Source organism: Fusarium pseudograminearum, chromosome 4 (genome assembly GCF_000303195.2).
Source record: "Fusarium pseudograminearum CS3096 chromosome 4, whole genome shotgun sequence".
In the NCBI taxonomy this organism is placed as follows: Eukaryota; Fungi; Ascomycota; class Sordariomycetes; order Hypocreales; family Nectriaceae; genus Fusarium; species Fusarium pseudograminearum.
In genome coordinates, this window is record NC_031954.1 from 4,837,907 (window position 1) to 4,856,848 (window position 18,942).

At 50.0% G+C, this 18,942-nt stretch overlaps 10 protein-coding genes across 10 annotated transcripts; 4 read left to right on the forward strand and 6 right to left on the reverse strand.

Moving 5' to 3' along the window:
- Positions 1–916: 916 nt before the first annotated feature.
- Positions 917–2,239, forward strand: FPSE_10014 (uncharacterized protein; the record flags this gene model as incomplete). The annotated part of the gene is made up of 1 exon (XM_009263131.1): positions 917–2,239. One exon carries the CDS (start codon positions 917–919, stop codon positions 2,237–2,239), a length of 1,323 nt encoding a protein of 440 aa, XP_009261406.1.
- A 405-nt stretch (positions 2,240–2,644) lies between these two features.
- Positions 2,645–3,536, reverse strand: FPSE_10015 (uncharacterized protein; the record flags this gene model as incomplete). The annotated part of the gene is made up of 5 exons (XM_009263132.1): positions 2,645–2,721; positions 2,783–2,981; positions 3,043–3,135; positions 3,193–3,220; positions 3,277–3,536. 5 exons carry the CDS (start codon positions 3,534–3,536, stop codon positions 2,645–2,647), a joined length of 657 nt encoding a protein of 218 aa, XP_009261407.1.
- Positions 3,537–4,061: 525 nt separating this feature from the next.
- Positions 4,062–5,838, reverse strand: FPSE_10016 (uncharacterized protein; the record flags this gene model as incomplete). The annotated part of the gene is made up of 2 exons (XM_009263133.1): positions 4,062–5,632; positions 5,709–5,838. 2 exons carry the CDS (start codon positions 5,836–5,838, stop codon positions 4,062–4,064), a joined length of 1,701 nt encoding a protein of 566 aa, XP_009261408.1.
- Positions 5,839–7,499: 1,661 nt separating this feature from the next.
- FPSE_10017 (uncharacterized protein) lies at positions 7,500–8,458 on the reverse strand (the record flags this gene model as incomplete). The annotated part of the gene is made up of 2 exons (XM_009263134.1): positions 7,500–8,026; positions 8,089–8,458. The coding sequence occupies 2 exons, from the start codon at positions 8,456–8,458 to the stop codon at positions 7,500–7,502; spliced, it is 897 nt and encodes a 298-aa protein (XP_009261409.1).
- A 784-nt stretch (positions 8,459–9,242) lies between these two features.
- On the forward strand, positions 9,243–10,208 carry FPSE_10018 (uncharacterized protein; the record flags this gene model as incomplete). Its single annotated transcript, XM_009263135.1, has 1 exon — positions 9,243–10,208. The coding sequence occupies one exon, from the start codon at positions 9,243–9,245 to the stop codon at positions 10,206–10,208; it is 966 nt and encodes a 321-aa protein (XP_009261410.1).
- A 1,870-nt stretch (positions 10,209–12,078) lies between these two features.
- Positions 12,079–12,846, forward strand: FPSE_10019 (uncharacterized protein; the record flags this gene model as incomplete). Its single annotated transcript, XM_009263136.1, has 1 exon — positions 12,079–12,846. One exon carries the CDS (start codon positions 12,079–12,081, stop codon positions 12,844–12,846), a length of 768 nt encoding a protein of 255 aa, XP_009261411.1.
- A 232-nt stretch (positions 12,847–13,078) lies between these two features.
- On the reverse strand, positions 13,079–13,903 carry FPSE_10020 (uncharacterized protein; the record flags this gene model as incomplete). The annotated part of the gene is made up of 3 exons (XM_009263137.1): positions 13,079–13,220; positions 13,270–13,748; positions 13,802–13,903. The coding sequence occupies 3 exons, from the start codon at positions 13,901–13,903 to the stop codon at positions 13,079–13,081; spliced, it is 723 nt and encodes a 240-aa protein (XP_009261412.1).
- Positions 13,904–14,662: 759 nt separating this feature from the next.
- On the reverse strand, positions 14,663–15,756 carry FPSE_10021 (uncharacterized protein; the record flags this gene model as incomplete). The annotated part of the gene is made up of 3 exons (XM_009263138.1): positions 14,663–15,226; positions 15,279–15,680; positions 15,736–15,756. 3 exons carry the CDS (start codon positions 15,754–15,756, stop codon positions 14,663–14,665), a joined length of 987 nt encoding a protein of 328 aa, XP_009261413.1.
- Positions 15,757–16,667: 911 nt separating this feature from the next.
- FPSE_10022 (uncharacterized protein) lies at positions 16,668–17,140 on the forward strand (the record flags this gene model as incomplete). Its single annotated transcript, XM_009263139.1, has 3 exons — positions 16,668–16,685; positions 16,750–16,938; positions 16,997–17,140. 3 exons carry the CDS (start codon positions 16,668–16,670, stop codon positions 17,138–17,140), a joined length of 351 nt encoding a protein of 116 aa, XP_009261414.1.
- Positions 17,141–17,307: 167 nt separating this feature from the next.
- On the reverse strand, positions 17,308–18,412 carry FPSE_10023 (uncharacterized protein; the record flags this gene model as incomplete). Its single annotated transcript, XM_009263140.1, has 5 exons — positions 17,308–17,809; positions 17,857–18,004; positions 18,061–18,192; positions 18,248–18,268; positions 18,319–18,412. 5 exons carry the CDS (start codon positions 18,410–18,412, stop codon positions 17,308–17,310), a joined length of 897 nt encoding a protein of 298 aa, XP_009261415.1.
- Between the last annotated feature and the right edge of the window lie 530 nt (positions 18,413–18,942).

The following is an 18,942-nucleotide window of genomic DNA, read 5'->3' on the forward strand; positions in this document are numbered from 1 at the left end:
TCCAACTTGTCCTCATTGGTTCTGATTGACGCAGCAGTCTGGGGAAGTTAATGAACAGGCTGAGTTGATGAAGCATCAGTTACTCTTCTACCAAGGTAAAGACTCAATTGAGAAGTGAATGATAATTGTACATGAGCTGAATATGCATTGATACTCAGTTACCAATTTAGCAACATGGGTAAGCAGTAATGCAACACAGCCAATGTCATGCTCATCCATCACATTTCTCATCATCTTACCCTAAACACCGCCAAAACCATAGAATAACAGGTACCTGTTGGCCAAACTAAACTTTACAATTCCCCCAATGGACACCAACTACCGGCCGGCAATACCTTCATCCCTTTCCCTCAACCCCTGCTCACTTTACTCACTATATCATGTCAAAATAAAGATAATCATATACAAACATGGACGATCTATCTCCTCACTTATTGCTCGCCCCTCCCGCCAAGCTTTCCAAACGTCCCTCGCTGCTATCCAATCACTATCTTTAACCCCTGCTCAATGCTTTATCTATCGCTTCACCTACCGGTTTCAGTCTACGCCGAGCCCTTTTCAACTTACGGGAAACTGCCATCGAGCTTGGACTCTTTTTTAATCCCGTCTAGTGCAAGGCTCAATTATCCATGGGAACTTTGTTTCTTGACGGAGCGGGTGGCTGAGATAGGAAGGAGATGTTAATCATCCCATTCCAGACATCCGCCGGCAACTGACGTGTGCCTTGTAAGTCGTTGCTGTTTGTTGTTATTGGTTTGCGTCGTACATACATACACGACATGCCATGCGCTGGAGCATGCATTGCCAGTACATAGACTGCAACGCATAAGCTTAAATATAGACTCATCTCCCCCGGATTCTCTCACTTCATCCTCCCCCTATCCATCCCTCTTGTCCACTCGCTTGTCTGTCCATCATGAAGCTCGCTCTCGTTGCTTACGCCCTCTCTGCTTCGGCATGCCTCCTCCCCTCCGACTCAGTCCCTCACTCGGAGCGCAGCTACGGCCTGTCAGCCCGACAAGCCCGTCCTGAGCCAGACTTCCCCATCGGCACAGGCGATCGCTTCAACAAGGGCAAGGTCGTTCCCAAGGGCCTGTCCACCTCGGACCGCAACCTCAAGTCCATCCTGACCCCCACCGAGGTCAACTCTGCGCTCGAGGGTCTGGCCAAGCAGTTCAAGGAGGTCGAGCTCATCCATCCTCCCCACAAGACCTACGAGGGTTTCAAGACCGTGGGCGCCAAGATTGGAAAGAACCCCAAGTTCTTCATCATCAGTGGTGCACACGCTCGCGAGCGCGGCGGTCCTGACAATGTCGTCTACTGGCTTTCCGATCTCCTGCACGCTCGTAAGGCGGGCAAGGGGCTCAAGTATGGCAAGACTACATACACTGCCGCCGAAGTCCGCAAGGCTCTTGACGGAGGCATTGTCATCCTGCCCAACATCAACCCCGACGGTGTCAAGCACGACCAAAAGACCAACTCGTGCTGGCGCAAGAACCGCAACCCCAAGAGCTCAAAGGGTAACCCTGATGCGGTGGGTATCGACATCAACCGCAACTACGACTTCTTGTTCAACTACAAGAAGGCTTTCAGCGACTCCATCGACTTGAGCTCCGTTGCCTCAGAGGACCCCACGAGCGAGGTCTTCCACGGCACCGGGCCCAACTCTGAGCCCGAGACCAAGAACGTCGTCTGGACCATGGACAAGTTCAAGAGTCTGAGCTGGTTCGTCGATCTTCACTCCTTCGGCGGTTACATGCTGTACGCTTGGGGTGACGACGACGCGCAGACCACCAACAAGGCCGAGAGCTTCGCCAACAAGAAGTACGACGGCCGTCGCGGTGTCCTCGGCGCTGCTGAGACACCCAAGACAAAGTACAAGGAGTACATTACCAAGAGTGACCTTGACGGCCAGCTCAAGCTGGGCAACCGCATGAAGAAGGTTATGGAGAACGCCGGAACCTCAAAGTACACCGTCCAAGAGGCCGTTGGATTGTACCCTACCTCCGGCGCCAGCACTGACTACGCCCTTGCTCGATACTACGGTAAGGCCTGTGGTAAGAGCAAGCTTCAGAGCTACACCATTGAGTTTGGCGAGGAGAGTGGTTCGGCCGCATGCCCGTTCTACCCTGATCAGAAGCAGTACCACATGTGGATGAAGCAGGTTGCCTCTGGATTGACCGAGGTTGCTCTCAAGGCTGCCGATACCACTCCTGAGGTCAAGAAGTGCCCTTATTAGATAATGACGACGTACATGATGGAGCGTTTGTAACTTAAATGTATATAATTAAAAGTCATAGGCCAATCCTAGACTTACTCACAAATGAGAACTACCAATAAATGACCCTACCAAAATTGTGTAGCCTGAACCCATTCGTTTGTTAGCATCACACCAAAACACCAAAATTGAGTGACAACGGGGCATTTTTCTGGACATCTAGATTATGTACACCTGCCCTCTCCCCTCGAAAGCCCGCCTCCCTCCAGTCCTTTGCCGCCTTGATATCACCAAAAAAAAGTCATGTTCCTACAGCAGCGACGTTTCAAACGACCCGAGGCAACAAAAGCGAAAACAACAAATAAAAACTATGCATTCCAATCCAACATCATCCCTTTCCCTTTTTTCATAACGGCTTTCTCTAGTTTATCGGTATGGCGAGTCGGCGCGGATGGCGGCTGCGAGCTCAGGCTCCCACTTGTCTCCGTTGGAAAGAAGCTTCTCTGCATGGATGTTAGTTTATTACAGCATAGTTTGATGTGGGCAGTTAGTTATTGTACGCACCCTTGTTGTACAGAAGCTCTTCTCGGGTCTCGGTAGCGTACTCGGCGTTGGGCGACTCAACGATGGCGTCGACGGGGCAAGACTCCTGGCAGAAACCGCAGTAAATGCACTTGGTCATGTCGATATCGTACTTGGTGGTTCGGCGGGATCCATCGGCTCGCTCCTCAGCCTCGATAGTGATGGCCTGGGCGGGGCAGATCTACAGAATTCATGTCAGCGATACTGGACCGCGGCCGTTTGGGGGACACAGGTTATCGTACAGCCTCGCAGAGCTTGCAGGCGATACATCGCTCTTCGCCAGAGGGGTATCGTCGGAGAGCGTGCTCGCCACGGAATCGGGGAGAGATAGGGCCCTGGGATTGGGTCAGTTACATGGTCGGATATGAATGCGTAGCCGTAGTTTCGCATACCTTCTCGAAGGGGTAGTAAATAGTGTAACTGTATCCCCTCATCAGCCATTTATTCTTCATAATCTGGATGTTGTTGTGACATACGGTGGTCGGAAGTACTGCTCAAGCAGGACATACATGCCCCTCGCCATCTCGGTCATGAGGAAAAACTTTCCCATACGGTCCAGGGTGCTCTCGTTATCCCACGTCCACCGCACAGGCTTGCTTGTTCGGAAGTTGGCGGGGGGAGGACCGTGAGGCGTCGCATAGCCTCGCTGCTGGACGAGGCCAACGATGCTGGTAGCTCTGGTGCTCAAGGAGCTCGAGGCGAGCTGTCGTCGCGCAAGCATGGTGGCGTGGGCCATTGTGAACTGAGGGAGTTTGGTCTCGAGGAGGTCGTTCGAGGTGGACCGAGGGTCTGGCGGAGAGAGAGGAGAGGCTCAATTGAACTCCGGGGGGTCAATTGGTCGTCTAGGCTGGGGCGGGAGGCGAGGATTTGACGTGATGGATGTGTTCGGCTAGGAAAGTTGCTCAGCGGGATTACAACTCTGGGCATTTGATTGGCTGGAAGCTCACCCGTGACCTGGCACGTGATCAACGTCAACTGGAACTCGACATCATCACTTGAGATGATGAATTGAAAAGTCATTATGACACTTATTTCTGTCTTATGTGGTTATTAACCATTTGTATATATAAGGTATCTAATTGGTATGTATGGTATCTCATTCCCGTTTCCCATATGAGTCGTTACGTCGTCTCAGTCCTCGCGGCCATAATAGCTCTACAAAGGTTTAACAAGTAAACTACCTGCCTCCCAAAAATTGCAATAAAAAGAAAACTCCAAAATGTAATCATCTCAAAAGATGTGGCTTTTAAAATCATGAGCTTTAAAAGCTCTTCTCCCACGCCTGCCACCAAAGTCCCATGTTGGCAGATACCAACAGATCCAACATCTTCAAACCGTCCGGATAGATAATGAGCTTGCCTAGCTTGGCTCTCTTCCCGCGATTTCCACCGCCGGCTTTCTCTTTGCCCAGGTTGATATCGAAGGGCGAGACCATGCCGTCGTCGTAGGCATCGTTTCGGTCTTCGCGGCCGAGAAGCTTGTTGAAGTGTCCCTGCAGTTGGGTCTTAACTTCCTCTCGACCTTCCGGTGATTTGAAGAGCTCTGAAGTTGGAAGATTGAACCGGAGTTCGCTCATGACCATGCCGCCACCACCGCCTTGCACTGGGCCTTGGTTGAGCTCAGCTAGGGGGTTGTTTGACCTGTCGTCGTGTAGGATGTGGTAGCACCGCAAACTGCGCCCAGCAGCTCCAGTGCGGAATTCGCATCTGCCATTCCAGGGACTTGTAAAGATGTATCCACGCGGTCTCATTCCAGGTCCCGGTTGCATAGATATCGCAGGTTCGACGGGCGATGACGCTTCCACAGAATCGACCGAGCCAACACTGCTTTGACGCCCGTGCCGTCCGCCGTCCTGTAGCATCTCACGCCAATTGGTAGTCCAACTCTTCGCATAGCCCATAGCAATCTGTCTTGACAGAACGACACCACCGTCCTTTGGTTGAGTCATATCCATGCCAGGCCCAGCATCGAAACTTCGTCGGGCAGGCATGCCACGGAACTTGCCATACCCGAGCGTCTCGATCTGGACGTTGATGGGGGGATTTCCGGCGTTTGGCGATTGCGCAACGGGTGGCACAGAGGCGAAGAGTGGGTTCGCATCGTCTTGGTCGGGTGGTGGTGCCTCTGTCTGGAAGGATGAGATGTGCCCGACGTTCCACTGGTTTCCTGTGCTTGGGTCACGGCGTATAAGTGCTAGCTTGAAAGGCTGCTTTCCCTCGTAGTGCTTTTTCGGTGACGGAGAACGGTTATGGTTGTTTCGGTTTGGTGGGGTTCGGTTTGTCCCAAGCATTCGCTCCAAGTCTGCGGCTGCTGGGTACGGACCAGGTAGCTGGGGAAGAGGATGCTGATTCTCTGATCCAGGGGCGGAACTCGATGATGTCCGGGGTCCAACTGGCTTTCGAGTTACGGAACCTGAACCCCGGGAGATTGAAGGTTCTGGTGTTTGTATTCTTGGAACGTTTGTTGGTCGAGGAGGAAGCACAGGGCTTTGCTCATCCTGTTCGTGATCATATCGTGTGGAGCTTTGTTGTCGAGGATCAAAGGTCGAGTTGACTGATAGGCCGCGCTTTCGTGTGGGATCTTGGTCTGGGACGGGAAGGTGGTCGGTTGGAGGCGTCAATGGTCTTGCGCCACCAGGCACAGGCTTCCTCTTGATGTTTCTTATAGAAGAGCTCTCATCGCTGGAAGATCGACGGTCCTCATCTGGGTAACCTAGCGCACCTCCAGTCGGTTCTAGTGAGGGGACTTCATAGTGGACGTAGTAAAGGCAGTTCGCGACGTCTTCGGCGGTGACGATTTTTAGTTGCGGCTTGAAAGGGGAGAGGATAACATCTGGTTCAAAGTGGTGTTAGTGTCAGGTCTGACCCGGTGGGGGCTGCACTGGCAGATTTGGGGGCCATTGTCTTACCTCGAGTACCAGGAACTCGTGAGATGTAGAGAGTGACAGGATCTTGTCTCTCTTGAGCTGGGTTGATGGGATATTGAGGCGGATTGCCTGCAAGATTATTGAGGGCAGTCAGAGAACGTGCCTCCATCATCTTGAAGTTTTGTCAAGTTGAGTTTAGTTTAAAGTTGAGTTTCGGAGAGGGTGGGGGAGAGAGAGGAGAGGAGAAGTTGTAGTAGTCTAAGGCGGGAGGTTGGAGTAGAAGTAGAAGCAGTAGCGATGTACAAGCGAGAGCAGCTTCTTAGTTCCACCTTTTGGTCGTGATGGTGTAAAAATAAAACAAAGTGCTGACGAGGCGAGGGAGATGGCCTAGAGAGTAGAACAAGAGGCAAAAAGGTAAAAGAAAAAAGCTGGGGTATCAATTAGAGGTGAGTCAAGGTATTAGGTACTGGTATAAGGTACCAGAAGTTGGGCTGATGAGATGTCCTAGACAAGTATAAGAGGGGCGGCGACTAATAAGAGACCAAGTCGAGTCGACGTGGCATTAGACAGATGAATGAACAGCTGAAGAATAAAATGAGGGAGATATCTTGGCAAATAAAAAATAAAAAGGGATCAGCCTTGCATTTTGAACTAGAGATACCATAGAGAGGAGAGGAGGAGACAAGAGGGCGAAAACCCAACGTCAGCTCAGACGAGACGAGTGGCTGTGCTGTGCCTGAGAAAAGGTTCCAAGTTGCCAGCCCGTGTTTTGTTAACGGTCTATTTTGCTTGGCAGGGTCTATTGGAGAGGTCTAGGCTTGATTTCCTCTAATATTGTTATGCGCCAAGATATGTGATATGTACCGTTACTCATCTGTTGTTCTGTTGGTGATGGTGCAACTATAGAAGCATTGCATCACTATATTGGGCACCCCGTAATCGGAGCATCGATATCCATGTCAGACCCAACAGACAATAAGATGAATAGCGCCCATGCAGCGCCTAGGCTGTGGAGACGCGTCCCTTTGACTGTTCCCTTTTGTTCTGGCGCATACGCTCGAGCACTGCCGACGTCACTTGGCGGGCCAGGGGTCATCTTCTACCGAGGGTTCCAGGGACCATCCACTAACCTGTAGGGAGATCCATACTGTGCCAGCCCTCTATAATCCCCTGTGACTGTACAGTGTCACACCCGACTCTATCGTCATGTCATGACTGGAGCTCTCGTAATCCTCGACGCAACAGAAGCAAGCCACAATCCAACTTGATACAACTGCAACACTTATTTATATCTATCCTTAGCCTTTCTTTAAACTATCTAGTCGGACTTGTTTCTTATCACATGTCTTACAAGGATGCTCAACTCAGAAACTGGTCTTGTGTCTACCTACTCTGTACTTCGCTTTGCTTTTCAGTGTCCTATCGTCACCTACTGCCCGCTTACATGGTCCATCCCAGATCAAAACCCCAACCATCATCAACAAACGAAAAAAAACTTCCGGGCTGAGCTGGATATTATACGAAATGACGTATTCTTACGACGGCATTAACTGCCAAGCGACCATTCGAACTCAAACTTTTTGTTTTCTTATTTCATTGTGACTTGTTACTATTGAGCTTGGATCGTTGTTTGGACTGCTCGAGAGACGTACGTACATCATCAGTGGCTTTGCTAATTTAGTAGGCACGTTGTCACTGTCACTAGGTCACAAAATCAATACATTTCAATTGGTCAACCGAGTTATTGTGATATTCCCAAGCCTGAGCTTTCATCTCATCTCGAGTCAAGCGTGTGTCCTGAATACCACGCCTGACATCGTCAAGGCGGCACTACTACCACTCCTGAACACCATGTTGACAAACAACCGTTCCCACGTCCTCTTCCCTTTCTCCCTCAATAACCTTTAGAACAAGTTCACCACCCGTCGCCGGATCACCCGCACCCGCACTCTTGAGCAACTCGGGGTTCCCTCCCAGCCCCGTAGCTAGGAAGCCTGGGCTGACGGACCACACTCGGACCCCGTCGTCCTTGAGCAGCTGGTACCACGACAGCATCACCATGTTGAGTGCCGTCTTGGAGCAGCGGTACGCAATCGCCGTCGGGACCCCGGCCTTGGGCCAGCCTTTCGGGATGGACTCTGTGATTTTCGACAGCAACGACTTGTGCGCGCCGTGAAGCGTCGAGAGCCCTGAGGTCAGGAAGATGATGCGCGGGGACGAGGATTCCAGCAGGAGAGGAATGAATGTCGCCGTAAAGACTTGGGTGCCCGATACATTGTTGTCGTAGGTTTTGTTGAACAAAGCGCGAGCGCCGGCAGGATCAGCACCATCGTTCTCTTCAAACGAGTCAAAGTTGGCGCCTAAATACTCATCAGCCACTTCTCTCAAGTCACATATATGCTGGGTATAGCAGAAAACGTACCCGCGTTGTTGACCAAAACATCAACCCTGCCGAACTTGGACTTGACGGTCTCAAATACAAGTGGGATCTCGTGGTTATTGCCAAGGTCGATCTGCACAACATCGACGCTGCTCTTGGTATCAGGAAACTCGCTTTCCAGCTGAGCGACTGCTGCTTCTCCGTTGGAGGCTTTGCGAGAGCCGAGAATGACATGGTAGGCCTTTGAGGAGTGGAAGAGAGCCTTGACCGTCTCCAAGCCGATGCCAGTGTTTGCACCGGTGATGAGAACGATTTCTTTGTTCTCGATGTCCCTGTCTTCTTTATCCCATGGCTGTATGACCGGTGAAGTGGGCTCACTTGGTGGCTTTTCGGTTTCTCCGTTTGTTTCCATGTTTCCTGGCTTGTTTGATGAAATGAGGTGAGTTGGTGTTGTGTTGGGCTCAAGAAGAGGAGAAGCCCCTTGTCTTATAGTAATGGACATTGCATTCTGTGATACAGAGTCGACTACAAGTGCAACTTGATACTGTTGCCTTTGTAGAACGAGAACCTCGCCCAAAGGAAGCGATGTGCAACAGTGCCAGGATGAAGCATGGAGATAATCTGGACGTTACCGTGCGAATGTGAATACTGAGCAATAATCATGCACATTTCTGTCTTCTGTAATACTGTACACATATTGTCTGGATTTTCACAAACAGTTCAGATACTGATGCTTCACTTATACCGGGGTCCATATCAGACCCCCGTGGAGATCGCAACTGGGCCGAGTGGATAAGTTGTTCAACAGTGTCTGAATACAGAGCAAGTATTCCATGTAGTACCATGACTGAATAGAGCAACTTTGCGTTGAACGTTGTTAGTGACACGTTATACAGCTATCTATCTATCACATATTTGCTTGCACTCGCTTCTTCTTTCCCTTTGTACGTCGCGAAACTGGAAGGTATCCGCGATGGCGTCAATGGCTCGGACAAAGACCCCGGCTTCCTGCATCGGAGAGCAGTCCCGATGTCTCAGTTATTGCTCTTTCCGTGCAGATCAAATAAATATCAAGAATTAAATAGCTGAAGCTCGAATGGCGATATCTACCCCGCATTACCTACCTACCCCGCGGTGTTGTACATTTGTCTACAGCTTCTTCCTCCAACATCATAACTTCAACAACAAACGTCATCATGTCTTTCAAGAAAGTCCTCCTCGTCGGCGCGAATGGAACACTAGGCTCAGTTCTTCTCGAAGGCCTCGTTTCCTCAAAATCCTTCGATGTCTCTGTCGCCAAACGTGAATCATCCAAATCAACACCCGCGCACGCCGAATCCATCTCCATCGTCACCATCCCAGACGATTTCGCAATTGACGCTTTAGTTCCCGCCCTCAAAGGCCAAGATGTTGTTATTGCTTCGTTCCCTTTGACCAACGTTGTTGATCAGCATCTCCGCCTTGCTGAAGCCTCTGCAAAGGCGGGCGTGAAACGCTTTATCCCTGCCGACTTTGGAAGCTGTGATGCGCAGAGCGAGCAAGCAAAGAAGCTGCTCAAGCTTTACCGTGATAAGGATGAAGTGAGGAACAAGGCTATCGAGCTTGCAAAGGAGTACCCTGGTTTCTCGTGGACGTCTATCGTGTGTGGGCATTTCTTCGACTATGGAATCCGCGATGGCCTGCTACATACCGATCTCACGACCAATACCGCTGTGATCCTTGACAAGGGCGATGTTCCAGCCTCAGCATCCACACTCTCACGCGTCGCCGAGTCTCTAGTAGCAGTACTCAAGCACCCAGACAGCACAAAAAACCGCCTCCTCTACGTTCAAAGCTTCTGCAAGACACAACTGGAAGTGGTGGTAGCCCTCCAGAAAGCGACAGGTGTGGAGTGGAAGAAGGAGTTTGTGGACTCGGACGATTTCCTGAAGGAGCAAACCGACAAGATGGCCGTGAAATACGATCCTCATGCATTGGAGAAGATTGTATTTGTGCTGGGAGCACTAGACGCCGAGTGGCCCAAGAGGGGAAATGCCTTTGCCATGAAGGAATTGGGACTTGAAGATGAGGACCTTGACGAAGTTATCACCAGCATTGTTAAGCAGTGGAGGAAGGAGAGGGAGGGAAGTAGAAGAAGTGATGGTATGGGACTTGTTATCTGAGCAACTCGAAAGTTGCAATGGCTGTGCAAACTTCTTCATCGAGACACTCAACGAGGAAAGGTTGCTGTTTACGCAGATAACTTCTTGTGGCTGTGCCAACAAATAGGCACACCTGGCTAGGACTCTGTAGTTGTGCAGACTCCAATGACCAATGATATACACGTACAATCAATATATGCACAAAGCGTCACAGAGGCCTTCCAAAACGAGCATCTCAAGAAACACAAGAGCAACTACCGAGTGCACCTATCTCGAATCTCCCTTGAGCCAAGATGCCAGCTCTACGAGGTTTGCATCATGGCGCCTCGTATTTCCCAATAGGAAACGCTTTATCCGGTCACCCAAGAGCGATCGTCAGGGTGTTTACGCCATCCTGTCAGCCGCAGTCCAATCCACGTGTTTTATCTGCATCATCTACATTCCTGTCTTGTGACTGACAGGTTCTGTTTGGACTACCATGGATCGGATCGTCAGAGAGTTGTTTGTGATATCTCGTATTGCTGGCTGGGCTGACGAACGATGTAAGATGTAAGATTAAATGTGATGAAATATCTGGGTATATATAAGTTGAGCCTTGCGAAGGAGAAAGAACATGTCAGGATATTCCCAATAGTTCAACTTGTCATAATAAAACAACTATACTATTACAACCATATACTCAAGCCTCTTCAAAATGTTGCCCTTCGCTATCCTCACTGCGTTCCTCATGTACCACCCCCAATCCTTCCTACACAGCCATCGCTAACAACTACAGTTCCCTCACAACCGCAAAGAAACATCACGGCACCACCGCAAAGCCATGCCCAACCGTCATATCCACCAAAGAAGTCTGCACAACCTGCGTAACCCCAGCCTGCATCACCTTTTCCACCATCTCCCTCAGTCAGCAAGACTGCCCCCCTCACGTCTCAACCATCAAGACTTCCTTCCCCTGCTCAGAGTCCAAGTGTCCCGGCGGCTGCGATACGTCGTACGTCTACGCGTCCTCTTACGGACCAACCTCCACTACTATCTGTCCAACTGTTACCGAGACAGAAACTATCTGCTCGGATTGTATTAGGCCTATGTGCTTGAGTTTGTCGACGGTGAGTTCGGTTTGTGGATGTCCTGCGACGGCGGCTACGGTTACGACGGCGTTTCCGTGCGGAGGAGATTGTCCAAAGGGGTGTGGAACTGAGTTTGTTACTCCTACTGTTACGCCGGATTGTAAGTAGAGAGAGGCCCAGAGTGAGGTTGGGAGTGCGTCGGAAATAGTGAGGACGTGGCTGTTCCGTAAAATTTATGAAACATAACAAGGCGAAACAAGGTGAAAGAAATGTCAGAGAGAAGAATGTGAATTACTCAGAGGGGCTGAATCTGTTGTTTTACTGTTGAGGAGGATGTCAACTTTCCCAAAATTGACGACACTCATTTATTACTTGTAGTGTGTTGTGATCTTTACTCTACTCTTACTATTCAAGTCCATTATTACTTATCTTTATATTATTGCCTAATTAAGATTGATATGTAAATATGTGCAGTGAAAATAGTCCAGCTTGTTGAATCCATTCTCGACAATGGTGTTGATGTCTAAGACATAATCCCCGCCATCACTCCCACCTCAACTGCCGCTGCTTGGAACGAAGGACCACGGATGATGCATCTGAGAGGCAGTTCTACATCTGTTATTCTCGGGGGATTTAATTGCCATTCAAATTATGGTCGCATTTGGTAAAGATCCATGTCTTATCAAGAAGAATGGCTGGGCTGTCGACAAGATATATTAACCCTATTGCTTGGCTACCCTCTTCATCAATCACTTCACTACAACTCATCACCCATGCTACCAACTCTTACAAAACTACAACATACTTCACATAGAACCGACAAGATGCTTATACCTATTATCCTCAACTTTATCATCCTGGCAACAGCCCTCCCCTACTCCCCACCCTACCAATACATCGGCTGCATCTCAACATCAACCAAAGTATCATTTTCACCTTCCTTTCTACAAGCCCCCTTCACCGCACCTCAATGTCTCCAATCATGCGCCAAAGCAGCAACGCTCATCGCCATAGGTGTGGGTTCTTGTTTCTGCGACGCCGGCGGCGCGTCGGCATCCTTCGAACTCATCGATGAACAGCTATGCAACGTTCTTTGCATTGAAGGCGACGAAAGTGGCGGGCGATGTGGAGGAGAAGGTGTGTTGAGTTTGTATCAACTCTCAGAATGCGATGGGGGCGATTGTTTGGCCAAGAATGGAACTGTACCTCCCGTCGTGCAAAAGCCATCGCCCTGTACGAGTTGTAATGGAACTGGGACACCTGTTCCTCTTCCTTTGCCAACTCAGAATCAGCAGCAACAAGCTACGGGGGTTATTTGTCCACCTGAGGGTTGTACTACTGTTATTCCGTTGCCCGTATCAACCCCTTCTGGGAACTCAACCGGGAAGACGTGCCCTTCAGGAGGATGCAGCGCCAACAAGCAAGCCGGCAGCCAAGCTGGTAGTCACGGCGGCTCGTCCCAATCGCCATCTGGCTCATCAGGCAACGGATCCAACGAAGCGCCGAGGCTTGCAAGCGAAAGTCCGAGGCTATATGCACCTAGTATACTATCAGCCATCACCGCTGTCATCTTTGGGTTGTGCCTGCTATAGGAGTGAGAAGGGAGTCTGTTGATGGAGACACAGGATAAGGATGTTTGTTTGCACTCTTTTTTTTGGAGTTAACGGATTTACACGAGTTATGATTTGACGGATGAATGACTTAGCTACCTTGAACAGCCAGTTGATTTGGAATAACTATATATGGATTTTATTATACTATCCGTGTCAGCTTCAGAGCGTGAACTGAACCATTGAACCAAGGGTATCATACCAGGGTGTCTCCCTACTCCCTCGGCGCCTCAGTCAGGGGCACATATCGGACGCCAAACAACTTCTTCTTGGTGACCTCCCCATTGCCATCCTTCTCAATCCTCCATACATGCTGGTTATATCCCATCTTATCATCGTCAACCGGTATAAACATGCTACACCTTGTCAATACCTCCACGTACAGACTGTAGGCGTCCGACTTACCACCCAGGAGCCTTCAACTGCTCAATTAATTCGGGATGAATCTCCACCGCCGAAGCCCCAACATGGATAACATCCCATCCCGTTCCTTCATGCTGCTCACCCTCTCTCGGTTCCTCAACCCATCCTTTTCTGCCGTCACCATACCGAAATCTCACCTTTCCAGTCTCTAGGAATCGTCTTCCCTGGTCACTTTTTGCCATGTTATTCTCACCCAGCTCTTTCAACTGTCTGATGTGTTCCAGCCCTACGACAAGACCCTTCTCGCCAACAAGCTCAGCCATCACATGTGTTAAATAACCTGACCCGGAACCGACGTCGAGAATACGCGGGGAAGGCGAGGCAGACGATGGGAGAAGATAGCTTAGGACGTGTTCGACGGCTGAAGCGTGCATATGCGGTGCAGATATAGTGGCTGAGTAACCGATGGGCTGGGGAGAGTCTTCGTATGGCATCGCTGGAGCGTAGTGTGCGCGGTCGACCTGGGATGGGTGTTAGCATTGTTGGAAAATAGCAAAGAGGGGAATGGCTGTACTTTGAGGAATGCCTCCTTCACTCGAGCATCAGTGATGAGCCCATTCTTCCACATATTCTCTATCAGCGCCGAGTTTGTGTCACCGCTGCACGTCCAAGCCATGTTGATCCTGGACAGCTGTCGCTGTTGTGTAAATCGAGAAAAAGTTTGTGTAACGTAGCGGGATGAGAAACAAAGCGATTTCTTAACAAAAGCCACGGTGACGGTGAGGGTGGCGATGAAGCGGATAAGAGTACAGATAAAGGACTTGCTTTGAGATTCGGAAAGAATATCATAAAGGTAAGAGTGAGTTGCTGGCAAAGATAAATGGTTGTAATGCTATCATCATGGGAAGGAGCTGCCGAAGCTTGTGCGGGGCCGTCCCGTAATCTGGGGATCGGCGCGGGTACCCCACAAAGTCAACCATGGCTGCTAGATTAACAGGGGCTTTAGGTCAACAGGGGATGTAAAGTTCTTCATCTTAAGAGGATGGCGTTCTGTAAGTCAGGCTGATCCTGTCTGATTCGAGCTGTCTAGGAATGGAGTTGCTACAGATCATCGGCCCCAAAAGCCACATGTCAAACGCCCAAAGTCTAGACCCATTATCACGTCTGTCACCAGTTTACTACCAAGACACCCAAATTCAGATTTCAGATCATGTTTTATAGACATACGTAGACGTAAGAAACTGCGTGCGACGCGCCAAACAATAAGCTTGTAGTAGGAACCCATATATCCTTCCAATCCCTTCGATTCATTCCACCCAAGAAAACGCCGGAAAGAAGAACAAATAAGAGAAACGCGTACGTCTCTCGACTGATGCGCTGGCATGATGTGGTATATTGTTTGTTGTACATTTAAACTTCTCCCGTCTGACCTTTCTTAGACCACTCGTTCGTTGGACTCGCCCTCGGCAATAATCGGGACGCCCAGACCACGATCAGGGCTCTGCAGGACAAGCTGTTCGTGGCGGCGTGCTCGTAGGAACTCGGCGACACTCTTAATAAGAAGAAACCAGCCAACGACCATGAGCACGTATCCTAGCCACTCGCTTCCAGTGATATTGCCAAGGTCCTCGTCCGTCACGTCGCCTTGCTTGAAGTTGTGCGAGTTGGGGTCTGGTGGGGCGGCGTAACCATCGGGGCCACTCATTGCTGGGGGTTCGTCTTCGGAGGCGCCCTTCATGTAGAAGCCGTATTGAATAAGAGTGATGCCGAGACCAGCGCGAGAGCCGTTCTTGGCAGCGTGGGTAGAGTGCAGGAGATATGTGAGGAGGAAACCGACGAGCTGGAAGGATGTTGAGATCATTCCGTTCCAAACGAATGAGAAGAATGATCCGACTGGCATGCCGTCGATGTAGACCTCGTCGGGTCCGCCCATGCCAGGAGCGAGAATTGTCGTCTCCCAGTAGGGGGGAGCAGCATCGGCCGCAGCTTGTTCGTAAGACTGATAACAGTTAGTATTCGTATACGGATATCGAAAACCATGAGCGACATACTGGTGGTAGTTCATCCTTCTCGGGATCACTGTTGCCGCCTCGCTCTGGACGCGCAGACAAATTGGCGAAAACACCGTCCGATCCTGAGCCTCCTCCTACGACTCTTGTTGATCTTGATGCAGAAGGCGTTGGTGCCGGAACAGCCGGTTGAGCAGGAGTTGACGTCGCATTTGTCGTGTCGAACAAAGGGGTCGAGTTTTGTCGCATCAGACGCTGTCGGTCATCGACTTCATCGTCGCTATCATCGTCATCGTCAAAGGCATCGGCGAGAGTGTTGTCGACTTGGCGCTGAGGAGAGGGGGCTCGAGAGTGAAACGAGGGCGGTGGCGAGTGTGGGACTGGAGATATGCGGTTGTTGTTGTTGTTGTTATTATGAAAGTCTTCCTCGTCTTGGGCATTAACCTGAGAATTTGTTAATAAATCGTCATTTTTTCAGTGTCGGCAAGTCGCGACTTACTCTTTCGTATCGTCCAGACATGATGGGCTATCGTCTGGCGGTGATCGGGCTGCCTCCCGGATCCGCTTACCAAGGAAATACACGCGATGTCGTAGGAGAGGAGAAAAAGGAAGCGTAGAGGAACAAGAACCGCGAGTGTAAACAAGAGAAAAATAAGTCCAAAAGAGATAAAAAGAGAGGCGATCTATTTGGCGAAAAAAAGGGTTGAAGGAGCGACGGCGAATGAGGGTTTAGTTGGCTTAGAGTTTCCTGCTGTTTCGTCGACTTTGAGTTCTCAAGAGCGATTACGAGGCGAGGAGAAAGCCTGAAGCAAAAAGGCGCCGGGACTTAGTCAAGATGCGGCGGTTCAGTTCAGTATCGCCACAGTGTGGGTAAGCACAGGGGGATGCGTCTAGAAGGGTCTTCAGGGGGCAGGCGCCGAATATGGGTACCTAAAACGCCTTGGCGCACTGTATCAGTACATTGGACTTGTCCCCTTGTTCAGATCTCTTTGAGAGAGAGGCACAGCAAATTAGCATTCACAAGTTCCTAGGTGTGCTTATGCTTCTTTCTGCATCTTGTGGAACACTGTGGAAATGAATGACAAAAGCCGCTGCCTCCGACATGTTCCCAGTTTTCGTATGACTCTCTCAAGATGAGGTGGGCTGTGTCAGGTCGTAGTTAGACCCGGCTGGCTCCACCTCCACATTGAATCACATCACGAGCTTGTCCTTTTCGAGGTGAAGAATGAATGAGACTTTCATTCTCAAGGGTCTCGTGGTGGCCTGAGGCATTTTACCCATGACCCAATCATGTGTTTTTCGATGACAGTCTCAACTACCAAACACACTGTACCAAACACACTGTAGTGTGGAATTTCTCTAATGGTTGACGTCGAGATATTCTGTAGTAGAGAAGGCTAGTTCCAGCAACGACAACAGCCTCAATTCACAATGTCTCGCTCATTATCTGTAAGTAACAATCCTTTATACTGTACTTCAACGACCAGCGAATTAACAGTTGTGTCTGCTGCAGCAAAAAATATACTCCGACGTCTTTGCGCGCTGGCCAAAGCAGGCTCTTCGTCCCGATCACCAACTCCAGGATGTCCTAGGCAAGGCCGTTACCGAGCGATTCCAAAACTACAAGCCCTCGATGGAGCGCGAGGAGCTTCTCAAGGCCAGAGCGCTGCAGTTTCTGGCCCAGGACCGATACAATGACCGAGTACGTTCGCTGCGACATCCCACTACAGAATTGACGATGGAAGCTAATATTCGGACAGTTCAAGCTTAAGGGCCGATTGTTAGAACCAAAGAGCCAGCCCACATACTTTGCGGATCTAATAAGGGAAATTGACGAGGCGCCCAACAGGTCATGGTTGGAGAGGTTGGGCAAGAGGTTGTCAGGCATGATTCGATTCCAGTAAAGATGATGATGAAACGATTAATGCCGGATAAGAATACGGAAGGATATTCAGCTGGCATCTGACGTGTATATGTAATTGTACTTGTACATTGTATCAAAAAGCGATTCCCCATTATGTTGCCCATTCTCCAACGCCTTCTGCATTTTATACCAACTCTAGTATTTCCTTTAAATGTACTTCTCCTCCGGATCTATCTTGGTGAACCACACCTGGATTTGCTCATATGCTGTAAACACCAATCCTCCAGATACAATCAATCTCGCCAAACGGGGCAGCGCACCACTCCAGAACGTAAGCACACCTTCCTGCTTGAAAATGCTTGTAGCGCACTTGAAGCTGTTTCCGTACGTCGTGCGCGCTTCGATACTCTGCATTCTTGTCTTGATCGTGTCGAGCGGCTGGGTAACGTAGACGGTGATGAGACCTGCCAGACCACCAATGGCAAAAGTTCCCACTACGCCGAGCTTCTCGCCTGGTGCCGTGTACGACTCGGCCATTTGCTTGAAGAAGTTGTAGGCGGTGAAACGGGTTGCGCTGTTGGCAGCTTGTCGGGCGGTCGTAGGTGCGAAGCCTTGGAAGAAACCTCGGAGGCCACGCTCGCGGGCGATGATGGGGACGGCGTGGAGGAAACCGCGAAGTCGAGGCTTGGCTGACTTGCGGTCGTCGATACTTGGGATTGTTAGACTAGGTTTTGTGAGGGTTTGGCCTGGACTTACAGGGTTGTCTTGATACTCTCGGTGGGAGTAACAGCAAGCAATGACTCTGTCACACCAGCACCAAAACCAGCGAGGACAGTTCGAGGTCCAGATAGTTTACCATTCTCGTCAACGAGCAGCGCCTTGTACTGATCAAACGCCACGAATCCTAACTATGGTTAGCCAATCCTTGCTGATGTAGTATAAACTCGGGAGGAAGCATACGGATTCCAGCCTTGGCTGCGTTGCCGATGATGAGAGTGGTGCATCCTGCATACCACTGCGATCCGAACGGAGGCCAAGGGAGCTTCTGGCCTTCTCCTAACCGTCTGTTCAACTGCGACCGAGTCTTTGCAACTGTGCTCTTATTAGGTTTGGTCTAGTCGACTGTTCGCGAGGAAACGAAACGTACATTCGGCGGGATAGGTAATAGCTATAGTCCAATTAGTGTGAGCTATCCATGTCGTGTGGGTGAATGCATACCAATCTCAATGGCACCGGCCGTTGAACCAGCGATGACGGATCGCAGAGGGCTGGGCTGCTTCTTCTTCTCTGCTGGTTGCGCTGTGGATGCCATTTTGAACTGACTGCTATGTTTCCTTGCCGGAAGTGCAATCAAGTAACGTTGGTCGTGGTTGAAAGACAACTTTTTTTCCTGGCGCGGGGAATTGATTTCGTCACTTTAACTTTTGGAGGTTACAGCAGCTGTTTCAATTCACACGTGCGCCGATGTCGCTATAAACTTTGGTGGTCTAGCCGAGTTGACCTCCGTGGGATCGGCGACTGGGGGGTTCATCAACCACGATTAGGGATAACTTCAATTAAGAGTCACTAAGAGTACATTATGCACTACAGTTTGTGTTAGTCTCTGCTGCGTATTCTTTACGTTTGCCTGACATGGCTGGCGTCTTGACAAACTACAGATCAACAATGGCCCACGGATACATGCCTCAATCTACCCTATCCTCAGGGTATCAGAAAAATTGACCATTACGAACAAAAGAGACAAAATTATTAGGGCAGCTTATGCTACTTAGACCATGCTTCTTAGACTATTTATTTATATACCCTAAGACTTAGGAGGCTAACTTTTCTGCTACCCACTAG